The sequence below is a fragment of the Pyrgilauda ruficollis genome, unplaced genomic scaffold, assembly GCF_017590135.1.
Source record: "Pyrgilauda ruficollis isolate IOZ18807 unplaced genomic scaffold, ASM1759013v1 scaffold9, whole genome shotgun sequence".
Classification (NCBI taxonomy): Eukaryota; Metazoa; Chordata; class Aves; order Passeriformes; family Passeridae; genus Pyrgilauda; species Pyrgilauda ruficollis.
In genome coordinates, this window is record NW_024531043.1 from 13,327,095 (window position 1) to 13,340,437 (window position 13,343).

The 13,343-nt window shown below is 50.1% G+C and overlaps 1 protein-coding gene across 1 annotated transcript in view; it reads right to left on the reverse strand.

Annotated features, from left to right (window-relative positions):
- The window catches only part of RIMBP2 (RIMS binding protein 2), a 41,584-nt gene extending 28,618 nt beyond the window's left edge, over positions 1-12,966 (reverse strand). Inside the window, exons 1-3 of the mRNA XM_041488268.1 lie at positions 12,827-12,966; positions 10,785-10,889; positions 6,800-6,850 (exon numbers count right to left, since the gene is read on the reverse strand). Coding sequence (XP_041344202.1) covers positions 6,800-6,850; positions 10,785-10,886 — 153 coding nt within the window. The 5' untranslated portion in view covers positions 10,887-10,889; positions 12,827-12,966. The remainder of the gene's footprint in view (positions 1-6,799; positions 6,851-10,784; positions 10,890-12,826) is intronic.
- Positions 12,967-13,343: the final 377 nt, after the last annotated feature.

Here is a 13,343-nt window from a genome sequence, read left to right on the forward strand (position 1 = left end):
CAGAGAGGGCCCTGGCTAACCATGGCTCCCCTGTTACTGTGCATCCCCACTGAGGATCAGTGCTGTCCAGCAGAGCTGGTGCTCTGCTCACACACAAGTGCTGCAGGCCCTGAATGCCAAGTGCCACAAAAATCAACAGGTTTTGAGAGCAGGGTCAGAGAGGGAGGCCCTGGAACGCCCTGGGTGCAGACCTGGCTCTGGTGGCTGTGGTTTTACCCAAGGGTTACTTGGGAGATCTCAGTCTGGAAGATTTTTAAAAGGTTTTTCCATTAGCATAAGAATGAATTAGTGGGGAGAGTTTGACTGAGTACCTAAAAGATGCTCAGCTGATTTCCATTTTCCATTAAATCAATCTCAGTGATACAGGCTGGACCTCCACTTCTGCCTGAAGGACAGCTCAATACCTAATTACCTTTTAAATTAATTGTTGCTTTGAAAACCCTGTCCTTAGAGACACGAGGAGCTATTGCTGTGGGTATGAAGGAAATTTCTGCTAAATCCTCATGTCTCTCAGGAAATGCCTTTGGGACTCTCCATTAGTGCCCTTTAACATCCCCTGGGGCAGAGGGCACTGGGCAGCACAGAGGGCACTGGGCAGCACAGAGGGCACGGCCAGCAGGGCACTGGGCACTGGGCAGCACAGAGGGCACGGCCAGCAGCCCCAGCCCTGCCCAAGAGCACAGCCAGCAGCCCCAGCCTGCCCAGGCAGCCCTGGCACACGGATGCAGAGCCCTGGGCTGGCATGGCAGAGGGATGTCACCTCAGCTGCCCCTGCCCTGCTGTCACACCGAGCTCAGCAGCCTCTGACAGTGACTGCTGTCTGCAGCAGCAGGGAATCACTGCTGATCTCCAGGCCCCTGGGCATCAGAGCCTCTCTCCAAGCTGAGGAAAAAAAGGTGAGACCATTTCACTTTTCTTAGTCCATTTTGACTTATTTTCAAACAACTCTGGGGGAATTTGTAAGTAATGAGATCGACCTGACCACTGCTTCTTTGCAGGAGAAACTGAAGTGATTCCAGCCTGGGTGGTGCTGATCACCCTCCTCACATGGAATAACACACAGGGTAACGCTTATTTTCAAACAACTCTGGGGGAATTTGTAAGTAATGAGATCGACCTGACACTGCTTCTTTGCAGGAGAAACTGAAGTGATTCCAGCCTGGGTGGTGCTGATCACCCTCCTCACATGGAATAACACACAGGGTAACATGGGATTCACATGGAATAACACACAGGGTAACGTGGGATTCACATGGAATAACACACAGTGTAACGTGGGATTCACATGGAATAACACACAGGGTAACACGGGATTCACATGGAATAACACACAGGGTAACATGGGATTCACATGGAATAACACACAGGGTAACGTGGGATTCACATGGAATAACACACAGGGTAACACGGGATTCACATGGAATGACACACAGGGTAACGTGGGATTCACATGGAATGACACACAGTGTAACGGGATTCACATGGAATAACACACAGGGTAACGTGGGATTCACATGGAATAACACACAATCTGTGATTCACATGGAATGACACACAATCTGTGATTCACATGGAATGACACACAATCTGTGATTCACATGGAATAACACACAGTGTAACGTGGGATTCACACGGAATAACACACAATCCAATCGTGATTCACATGGAATGACACCATGCAGCGTGTGACTGACACGGCAGTTGTTTTCGGGTGTCCTCAGGTAACCTCCTGCCGGCCTTTGTCCTTTTCCTGTGAATAATGGATGCTTTACAAAGCCCTGCTCGGGGAGAGCCGTTGCCTCTGGCAACAGGAGATGACCTGGTGAAAGTTCAGCACAGATCTTGGGCAAACACACACTGCTGGCTGTGCTGGGGACTCTCAGTGTAAGAGCATCAATACAGATTTTTTTTTTTTTTTATTACTTTATGTTCTCCATTTCTCTTGAAACTACCTTTTGCTTTTTGAAGTTTTACTTTCAGATCTTTATGGAGAAGTGCATCATTTCCGTTGCACAAACGAGACTGAGCCCAAGCCATTTTCATGTCTGCCAAAATGCTGCATTTTCTGCCCAGCTCTGTTTAAATGGTTTTTAATGTAACGGCCAATGCAGTGTGCGGGGTCTCTGTGCCTTCTTTCCCCATTAATTCCTCCTTCAACAAGAGAGCAGAGCTGCTCCTGTCCCTGGGGCAGGGAAGGGTTTCCAGCAAAGCCTGTACAGGCAGACAAGTCCATTTTTACATGAAGAAAAGGCAGTTTTAACTCTGAACAGGTTTCCTACCACTACACTCAACAACAATTAGAGAGAATTTTGCTCGCAGTGATGCCCAGAGGGGCTCCCTGGAACAGAGGCTGGACAGAGTTAAATGAATAAAGCAGGGATTTATTAAAAGGCTTCAAAGGATGCACCTTGGCCATGGCTCCACCCAAGATGGATGGCATGTCATGAGTTTTCACACTTTTATCAGTTTTGGTCCATTTCCATACTGGGTTCATTGTCCAATTCCAGCTCAGGTGATGCAGCCCCACCCTCCCAGGCTGCTCTCCTCCCTCCCCTGCTGTTTGCACTTTTTGGGATGAAGCTGCAGCGGTGTCCTTGGTTCTGGGCTGGAAAAGGATTGTTTTGTGTGCCTGAGCTGTGAGGAGAGCTGCTGGCACTGTGTGTGGAGCTCAGAGTTATAAACTAATGCAGTTCAGGGTTATGCACCAATGCAGCTCAGGGTTGTGTACCAATGCAGCTCAGGGTTATAAACTAATGCAGTTCAGGGTTATGCACCAATGCAGCTCAGGGCTATGCACCATTCTGGAGAACACAAGAGCTCGAACCGGAGGCAGCGGCAGCAGCAGCATTGGCAGCAGCGGCAGCAGCAGCGGCAGCATTGGCAGCAGCAGCGGCAGCGGCAGCAGCAGCGGCAGCAGCAGCGGCAGCAGCAGCAGCGGCAGCAGCGGCAGCAGCAGCGGCAGCAGCAGCAGCGGCAGCAGCAGCGGCAGCAGCAGCGGCAGCAGCAGCGGCAGCAGCCCCACCCTGGGGATTTGGGACACACAGCCCCCCACCCTGGGATTTGGGGCACAGAGCCCCCCAGGCTCCCTCCAAGCTCCCACACTCCAACCCGAGCTGCGGGCAGCCCTGCCCCTCTGAGGATCCCTGCTCTGACTCCAAACCAAGAGCACTGAAGACACTGCAGCACCAAAGCCCCTCTACCCAAACCTGCACGCTCACTGGATGGAGCACCTGAATTAAGGCCATAAAAGTGCACCCAGGCTGTGCTGCGTGTGAGCAAACATCACCTTCCTGCACTAAACCCCTCCGGTGCTCACTTCAGCAGCTGTACCAACAAAGCAAGTCTGGAGAGCAATTAAATTCGTTCTGCTGAACTAAGAGCTTTGGCTTTTTAAAGGAAAACAACATCCCCTGTTTGTGTAAGAAAACCTGTACATTTTATATGTCAAGAAAACAACACGTATTACATAGCACCTATAAAGAGATCCTAGCTGAAGGAAAATGCTTACAGTACCCAGGAGAACCCAAAAATCCAAATGTTCTACTATGCAAGGTGGCACTGTTTGCTCCTTTTCTTGTAACAAATACTTTTTTTAAGTCAGAGTCAATTTCAAAGATATAATTTCCTTGCATTGATAACACACAAATTAATTTATTTCTGCAAAGGAAATCTCAGGGTTTCCACCTGATTGATTATGAAACCAAGAGCAGCAAGAATCAGACATGGTGGGAGTTTCACACAAACACGAAATGCTTGGGGTTTTGTCTTTCACTCTTTTGCTGTGGTTTTGAGCAAATGAAATGTCAGACTTTGCTACTTGTTAATTTGCTTAATTTGCTGCATGAAAACGACCCTGATGCAGTTTCAAAGGGACATTAACAAACAAAGAAGAAAACTGGGGTATTTGGTTCCCACTTTCAATGGAAAGCTTAAGGATGAGCCATTCAACTCTCTGAGAACATTACTGACCTTTCCACAAGCAGCCATGGGAACTCTAGCACAAAATAAAACAGGAAAGCACCACAATCCAGACCTCAACAAGGAGCTAAGGCTGCCTGAAGAGTATTTTTGGAAAAGCATTATTTAATAACTTAGAAATTATTTGCATTGCAGTAAATGTCTTCTGAGCATGCAGGGATTTCAAGTTCTCTCACGACAGTATGAAGGCTGGAGGGAAAATGCCTTTCCTGCTGTATTTTTAGTAGGGTTCTGAGTTAGAACTCAGCATGAAGCCAGCACTTGATAAAGAAAATTTGCCACAAGAGCCAGGGTGGAGCCACCAGGAGGCATCCCCATGCTCATCCTGCTCCTCGACTGCAGGCACGTGCTTGCCTTGCTGCCAGCCAGCCTCAGCTCACTGCAGGAAACCCAGAAATCTGGGTCTGACCCTGCAGACAGACTGCTCACAGCCTCAGAACTGGGAATTTCTACCCTGTGCCCTGGCTCCTGCCATTGAACCTCTGCTCACAGCCTCAGAACTGGGAATTCTTACCCTGTGCCATGGTCCCTGCCATTTGACCTGTGCTCACAGGCTCAGAACTGGGAATTCTTACCCTGTGCCGTGGTCCCTGCCATTGAACCTGTTCTCACAGGCTCAGAATTGTGGATTTTTACCCTGTGCCCTGGCTCCTGCCATTGAATCTCTGCTCACAGCCTCAGAATTGGCAATTTCTCCCCTGTGCCGTGGTCCCTGCCATTGAACCTGTGCTCACAGCCTCAGAACTGGGAATTTCTACCCTGTGCCATGGTCCCTGCCATTGAACCTGTTCTCACAGGCTCAGAATTGTGGATTTTTACCCTGTGCCCTGGCTCCTGCCATTGAATCTCTGCTCACAGCCTCAGAACTGGGAATTTCTACCCTGTGCCCTGGCTCCTGCCATTGAACCTCTGCTCACAGCCTCAGAACTGTGGATTTTCACCCTGTTCCCTGGCACCCTGTGAGCAGGTGGCACAGGGCTGTCCCAGCTCTCCTGTGCAGAGGGGATGCTCCTGCTCAGGGCTGGCCCTGCCCCTGCCAGGCTCCTCTCTCAGGAGGAGCTCGCAAGGATCTCAGGATCCCTTGCTGCAGTCCCAGAGGATGGAGGGGAACAGGCTCCATCCAGCAGACAGGGGCTGTGCACACACACGGGAGGGATGGCAGCTCTCCAGTGGACAGGTCTGAATTCAGAGCACTAATTAGCACCAGTCATTAGTTCTGCTGTGCTGGTACTGTCTCACTGCTTCCCTGTTTACACAGCAGCAGTGGCTTTCACTGGGCACCTCAGATCAGCCTCAGGTGCAAACGTCACAGAAAGCAGTCTCTGCAAAGGAGCACCTGAGTTCAGACAAGATCCACACAGCCAGGCAGGCACAGTCCTGAGGGAGCCCCAAACCATTCCTGCTCAGACCATTCCTGCTGGAATGCTCTGAGGAATGGCTGAAAACCAGGATGGAGCTCTCGCTAAACCACGCCAAGGGTAATTTCATCCTGATCTGATGATTTGGAGTGCCCAATAATGCAAAGCATGCTTGCATAGCAATGGCTCCAGCACACATCCATGCAAGGTGGGGCTCTGGTCCCATGGTCAAGGCAGGAGTGCAGGAGGCAGGACAGGGGAAGGAGAATTCATGCCCTAAAATACCTGCATGCTGTCCAAGGTGGTCTGGGTGAAGTGCAAAGCAATAAATCCCAAACAAGACACAGTAAACAAAGAGATGTGAAATAAACAAAGAAATAAAAACAGTTCTGAATAATTTTTTACATTTCAAAGCAGTCTCTCAGAACAGCTACACGAGTGACAACATGCACCAACACAAACAACACTGCAGAAATCAACACTGCTGCTGATCTGAAACTGCAAAAGGCACACTGAACAAAACGCTGGAAAGAATGTGCTTGTGGCAATAAAAAGCAAAAGCTTTGGAAATCAGAGGTTGCAGACAAATCAGCTACATCAGCATTGTGCTCAGCTTGAGGGGGTAAATAATCTCTTGCTTGTCTTGTTTCTCTTTTCCTGTATCCTACATTTTGCACCAGGCATTAAATAATAACTTCAGCTAAAACAAACTTAATACATATGATGCTAATAAAGCCTGTGAGTGAGACACACTCTGTGGGAATATTAACTTTTATAATTAATAATAAACAATTGCTTTAATTTATTTTTAAAGTTGATCAGTGCACCAGGAAAAATCCACCTTTCACTGAGGCATGGCCAGCAAGCACATCTAGAAATACTGTGGGAAGGTAAAAAGACTGGAAATTACCTTTAGGTAAAAGCAAATTTCTAAAGGAAAGAGTGACAAGGCACTTGCTGTTACCCATCCTATTTTTGCCCGCTCTTTAGGATATGTACATTAACACTTAGAACCATTTCATGCCTTTTCCTCAGGCAGAAAATGAAGTGTTCTCTTTGCAGCACACCCTTTGAAGGTTTTGGAAGTATCTCAATTCTTTCATTAGGTTTACAGTCTCTGCTTTTTGACATGTTGCTTTATGTTTATTAGACAGTATTTAATTAGGAACCCTAGGTAACTGATTGGTATTTGCTGCTGCATTTCCAGCCTAATAAATCAAAATTCTCATCATTAATCACTCCCTTTAACAGTATTTTACAAAAAAATGGAACATACATCACTTCCAACAGCTCAGCTTAATGCCCTCCTAACTGAATTATAAATCTTAAAGGATGCAATTATATCAGAAGAGAAAAAAACCCCTCTTTGCCTACATATTCCCTGAAATGCTAACAAGTGATGATTGTAAATCACCCTGTTCAGAAGGGACCTGAAAAAGCCAAGGGAAGCCAGGGGATCTTACCTCTAGCAACTGAACTGCTCCTTCATGCTCCTTCTTAGCTTCAACCTGAGCCTTGTTTGAGTAGCAAAGAGGAAAGAGGAAAGAGAGGGAAAAGGAGGAAGAAGGAGAATGAATTAGTCATGCCACACACAATCTGCTGTGAGCACACAGAGCACACACTCAGAGCACTTTCCATCCTGCAGGGGTGGCTGTGCCAGCTCTGCTGGGCACTCCCAGCCTGGCAGGAATGTTCATTTTGGGGTCTCAGAGCAGGGCTGCTGGGCTGGAGCTGCACCAGCACGCTCTCCACGCTGCCACATCCACTCCAGCCTGGCAGGAATGTTCATTTTGGGGTCTCAGAGCAGGGCTGCTGGGCTGGAGCTGCACCAGCACGCTCTCCACGCTGCCACATCCCCTGCCAGCCCTCCCTGGAGCCCTCCAAGGTCCATCTGAAATGCACTTTGTTGTGCACTCTGCAGGGCTCGTGGGGCACAAACCTCCCAGAGCAGCTGGGAGAAAGCAACACAAAAATTAAGCTCATTCTTTGAAGGAAGCAACAGGATTTATCACCAAAGTAACGAGCTCACAAAAAAAGGCAACCACGAGACAGGCTGTTGGAAAAGGGGAGCAACATTTCAGGTCCAATCAACTGAGTCCAAGACAACAAGAGGGAATAAATAAGGGCAGAAAAGTGTATTTTATTCAGTTATCAAATTTTGGTTGGGAAAGGCCTAAACCTTAAAACCAAATAAATAGCACTCAGTAACTTTGGGTTATCTTCATTTTATTTCTGTTTTAGTTTTTCACTGTCTCCTTTACTGAAACTGGCCCAAGATAAGCACAGATTTTGTTAACCACAGTATCATTCTGCACATTTCTCATCAGAGAAAAGTCAGACCCTCCTGCTCAGTGGAGGAGAGCCCCCAGAGCCTGTGCCAGATGTGCTTCATGTGCCAGACAGCCCCAGCACGGACACGGGAGCAGCTCTGCTCAACTGCATGGCTCAGGGCTGCCCCAGCCTTCCGTGGCTCCTGGCCCAGGCCAGAGCCACCACCAACACCAGGGGCCAAAGCCACAGACAAAACCACAGGTCAAAAAACCACAGACCAAAACCACAGACCAAACCCACAGACCCAAAACCACAGACCAAAACCACAGGTCACAAAAACCACAGACCAAAACCACAGACCAAAACCACAGACCAAAAAAACCACAGACCAAAACCACAGGTCAAAAAAACCACAGACCAAAACCACAGGTCAAAAAAACCACAGACCAAAACCACAGACCAAAAAAACCACAGACCAAAACCACAGACCCAAAACCACAGACCAAAACCCACAGACCAAAAACCCCAGATCAAAAACCACAGATCAAAAACATGGACCCAAACCCATGGACACAAATCCAGAAACTCAAACCCACAGACCAAAACCACAGACCCAAACCACAGACCAAAAAAACCATAGACCAAAACCACAGATCAAAAAAACCACAGTCCCAAACCCACAGACTAAAACCACAGACCAAAACCCACAGACCCAAACCCACAGACCCAAATCCACAGGCATTAACCCACAAACCAAAACCACAAACCCAAATCCAAAGAACCAAACCCAGAGACCAAAACCACAGAACCAAAACCAGAGACTGAAACTACAGACCAAATCCCCAGACCCAAAGCACCAAAACCAAGCCCACAGCCCCTGCCCTGCCCCAGCTCAGCCCAGCCCTGCTGTAGCCAGCAGTGACTCTGGCTGGCGAGGGGCACGGTGCCAGCAGGGACAGCAGGGACAGCAGGGGACAGAGCCTGCAGCCATCCACCAGGACACATCCAATAAACCTGCCCAGAGCTCTGGTAAATGGTGGCACAGCCTGCACCAGTGGCTATCTCTCCTGAACATCAAAGTGCCTGGATTAAGGTTTTCTTACAGAAAAAGGCTGAGGCCCCATCAGCACAAAACCCTGAAGGACAATATCGTGTTCTTCCTCCCAGGCTGAGAAATCTGATCGGTCTGTGCGCTGAGAATTAGAAAGAGAATGAACTCTCATTTCTATTCAGGACGTGGCAGCAGAGGCCAGGGGCTGCAGCAGGGGCTGGCTCTGCTCTGGAGTGCACTTTGGCTCACCAGGCACCGAGGTGTGCTGTCAAACCCATCCTGTCACTGCCCGGACTTCCCACTTCCCTCTGCAAATACTTCTTCCAGTAAAGACAACTCCAACAAAAAACCAAAAGGGAAGAAAGACTTCAACACGCCCTGGGTGCATTGGGAGGCCAGCTCTGGATGGAATGTGAGCCATCACTCCTGTTAAAGCTGGCAGGGATGTGCTGTAGCTCCTCAGATAACAGATTTATTTAAAATATTTACCTGCTGAGCGTGTTGCCCTGGGTGGAACACCAAGTCCAGCACAACCTGGGCTGTGCCTGGGGCCTGTCACTGCAGCTCAGCACAGAGGAGCTCACAGGCTGCTGCTGCCAGCCCAAAGTGGGCTTTATTAGAGGAATGTAACAGAAATTAGCAAGAAATGCTGCATCCTCCTTTGATTTCTTTCCTTTGCCAGGAAATTTAAGTCCAACATTTATGAGGCAGTTCTAATAATAACAGCTGAATATAACTAGAAATGGCATTTTGCAGTGTGCCTAAGTACACTTATTGAGAAAGACTAAAAGAAAATTAACTGGAAGATTTCATTTGGTCAACTACAGCGTTCTATTTCAAGCAACTATATTAGATACATCTTTTATTCTGCTGAGAAGGTCCCTCCTTGCCAATTCTCTACCAAATGATCATTAGCAGCATTATTTCTGTGTTTTAACCTAGCCCAGCAATTGGAAAAATCAACATTAGCACTGAGACAATTGCAGCTTTAAGTGACTTTGGCAAAACTGAAACTCAACATGATGGTCTTTGTATTATAATGAATACTGAGAAATTGCAGTGGGGAAAAAAGGAAAAAAGTCTTGAAGTGATGTGTGAATTAGAGAATGACCTTGGAAGGGAGGTGTTTAAGCAGCTGCTGTTTCTGTGCAGGGCTGATGCACCAAACCCTCGCCACAAACGTGACACATGCTTGAAAAGGAAGACAACTGCGAGGTGTCAGTATCTTGACAAGGCTTTATTTTCCCTAATTTACTGGAGGAAGGTAGCAAGAATGGCATGTCTGGAAGAGGGGCCAAAGAAACCCTACCAAAGGTGGCTGTGTCAGTGAGAACTTCACAGCACTCCGGAAATGGGAGAGACCTCGGACTCTGACTGGCGAGAAATTAGGATTGCATTCCTTTGTGACATTCCAGAAATGCAAGTGTTACCATTACATGGAGGGAAGCAATGGAAATGCAAAGGAGATCCATGAGGTTGTGCCATGCTATCCCTGCTGGGGAACAGAACAGCTCAGACACTCTGGGCGAGTTTCAGGAGCGCCCATCAGCCCTGGAGCTCAGGCAGCACCCTCCTGCTCCAGGGCACGGCAGGGACCCCGCAGGGCAGGCAGCAGCTGCCCGGGAATCACTTCAGTCCAGGGGTGCCACATGCTCCTCTGTCCCTGCAGCTCGTGGTCACACCTGCCTGTCCCTTCCTGTCCCCAGGTGCCTTCTGCAGCAGCTCCAGCCCTGTCCCGTCCCATCCCTGTCCCGTCCCATCCCATCCCTGTCCCATCCCTGTCCCTTCCTGTCCCCAGGTACCTTCTGCAGCAGCTCCAGCCCTGTCCCTGTCCCATCCCATCCCTGTCCCATCCCCTCCCCTCCCAGGTACCTTCTGCAGCAGCTCGATCTCCTGCCTGTCCTGTCCCTATCCCTGTCCCCTCCCTGTCCCATCCCATCCCTGTCCCATCCCTGTCCCGTCCCATCCCTATCCCTGTCCCATCCCTGTCCCGTCCCATCCCTGTCCCTTCCTGTCCCCAGGTCCCTTCTGCAGCAGCTCGATCTCCTGCCTGTCCTGTCCCTATCCCTGTCCCCTCCCTGTCCCATCCCATCCCATCCCCTCCCATCCCCTCCTGTCCCCGGTACCTTCTGCAGCAGCTCGATCTCCTGCTGTTTGGCGTTGAGCACAGCCAGCGCCTGCTCATGCTCCAGCTCCAGCTGTTGCCGCCGCTCCGCAGCCTCTCGCATGTGCTGGGCAGGGAGGAGAGAGGAGTCAGGGGACAGGGACAGCTGCAGCCACACAGCCAGGGGTGCGCTGTGCCCCAGAAACCTGCCTGGCACCCCGAAGGCAGCAGGGAAACCAGCGGGGGCTGGGGCTCGGTCAGGGCGCTAGCCAGAGGAAACTGAGGCACGTGGACATGTGCCCCTGCCAGGACCCAGGCTGTGACACTGCCAGGACCCAGGCTGTGCCCCTGCCAGGACCCAGGCTGTGACACTGCCAGGACCCAGGCTGTGACACTGCCGGGGGTCACCCGGCCAGCAGGACCCAGGCTGTGCCCCTGCCAGGACCCAGGCTGTGACACTGCCAGGACCCAGGCTGTGCCCCTGCCAGGACCCAGGCTGTGCCCCTGCCAGGACCCAGGCTGTGCCCCTGCCAGGACCCAGGCTGTGCCCCTGCCAGGACCCAGGCTGTGCCCCTGCCAGGACCCAGGCTGTGCCCCTGCCGGGGGTGCCCGGGACAGCAGGACCCATTCCATCCAGCTGTCACACGTTCTCAGGGAGCGTTCTGCTGACAAACCAAATCCATTTGCAGGAAATGCCCCTGCCAGCTCCCCAGAGCCCCTTTACCCGGGATGTGCTGCTGTGATTTGCTTTGCAAACGCTGACCCAAAAGAAACAGCTTACCTTTGCTGCTCTCTGCCTGCTGTCTGCAGAAAATGAGACAGGACAGAGCTAACACAGGTGGGTTTGGGCACCAGGGACCACCCAGAGCTCACAGGCAGCTCCTGAGGAATGGCTGATGCTAGTGGCTCAAGGCAGTGTGAGAAAGGCTCCTGGGAAGGGCACAGGCTGCACAGTGTCAGCACACCCTTTGCAGATAGAAATCTTTTTCATTACAGGTTAATATTACTCCCCAGCATCACTGTAGCTTTCCAACACCCTCATAATAAATGGGAGTTAAGAAAGATCTCTCTCTAGATTCTGATCTCTTCCCTGGTGAAGCTGGTATTAAAGATTTTCATTTTCCAAATTACATCTATTCCCATAATAGTCTCAGAGCAGAGGCACAATGCCTTATCTGAGCACCGAGTTATTACACACAAACCTTGAGAAAGCAGCACTTGGGAAAACAAATGCGTGGAGAAAATGGACAAGAACAGCCCAAAATATCTCTGACTGTCTACAGGAGAGACTTTTATCCAGCTCATTTGTAACCTGCAGTGAGCTGTTACTGCCTGCTGGGTAAGCAGGGCCAGGGTTGGGGTTTGGGTTAGGTTTGGGTTAGGGGTTTGGGTTAGGGGTTAGGGTTAGGGGTTAGGTTAGGGCTTGGGTTAGGGGTTAGGGTTAGGGGTTAGGGGTTAGGGTTGGGGGTTAGGGTTTGGGTTAGTGTTAGGGTCAGGGTTGGGGTTTGGGTTAGGGTTAGGGGTTAGGGGTTAGGGTTGGGTTTGGGTTGGGTTAAGGTCGAGGTTTAGGTTAGGGTTAGGGTTGGGTTTGGGTTGGGTTAAGGTCGAGGTTTAGGTTAGGGTTAGGGTTGGGTTTGGGTTGGGTTAGGGTTAGGGTCAAGGTTTAGGTTAGGGTTAGGGTTGGGTTAGGGGTTAGATTTTGGGTTTGGGTTAGGGGTTATGTTTGGGGTTAGGGTTTGGGTTAGGGTTAGGGGTTAGGTTTGGGGTTAGGGTTTGGGAGACACAGCTCTCTGAGTTTGCTGAGGCTCCCATCCTCTCTTTCCAATTTTGACTTTTCCTGTGCAGTGCAGTGTACATGCAGGTGCTGATAAGGCAGACAGAGGTCTCTGGGTGCCTCTGGGCTGCTCTGAGACCCCTGTCAGTGCCTGGGGCTCTCATTCCCAGCCCTGATCCCAGCTGAGAGGGGCATTCAGTGCCAGGCTTGCAGCGCAGCCCTGGCTGAGCACCAGGGAGCCAGGAGAGCAGGGGAAGGACAGGGCTGATGGGATCTGGGCTTATACACACCTTCAGGACCTGCTCTAAGTTCTCCAGCTTGGCTTGGAGCTGGTGTTTTCCCCTCACAGCCAAATCTCGCTCCTTGGTCACTCTGAGAAGGGCTTCTCGAAGATGGTCATAGTCTGATTTTACCTGGAAAAACAAAACAGGGTCACTGCCCAGGCTGCAGAGAGGGCAGGAAACACACACCTGGCACAGGATCTCTGTGTGCCAAAGTGAGGAGAGGAAGAGGCTCAGAGGAAACGGGGAAAAGCACAGCACCTCAGGAGGGAATGTGCCTGTCTCACACAGAACAGCTCCTCAGCAGGGACTGCAGGCTGGCAGCCAAACTGCAGCTATGCACAACCGTGTAAATTAAACAAACACACTCTATCACACACTAAATGAATGACAATCAAAACATTTCTACATTCTCTGCACCTCAGGGGCCTCAGAGATGGGTGTGCTACACAAAGAGGCAGAGATCTAACACACATATATATATATATATTTAATAAAACTCAAATTTCCATTTCTTCTGGACTCT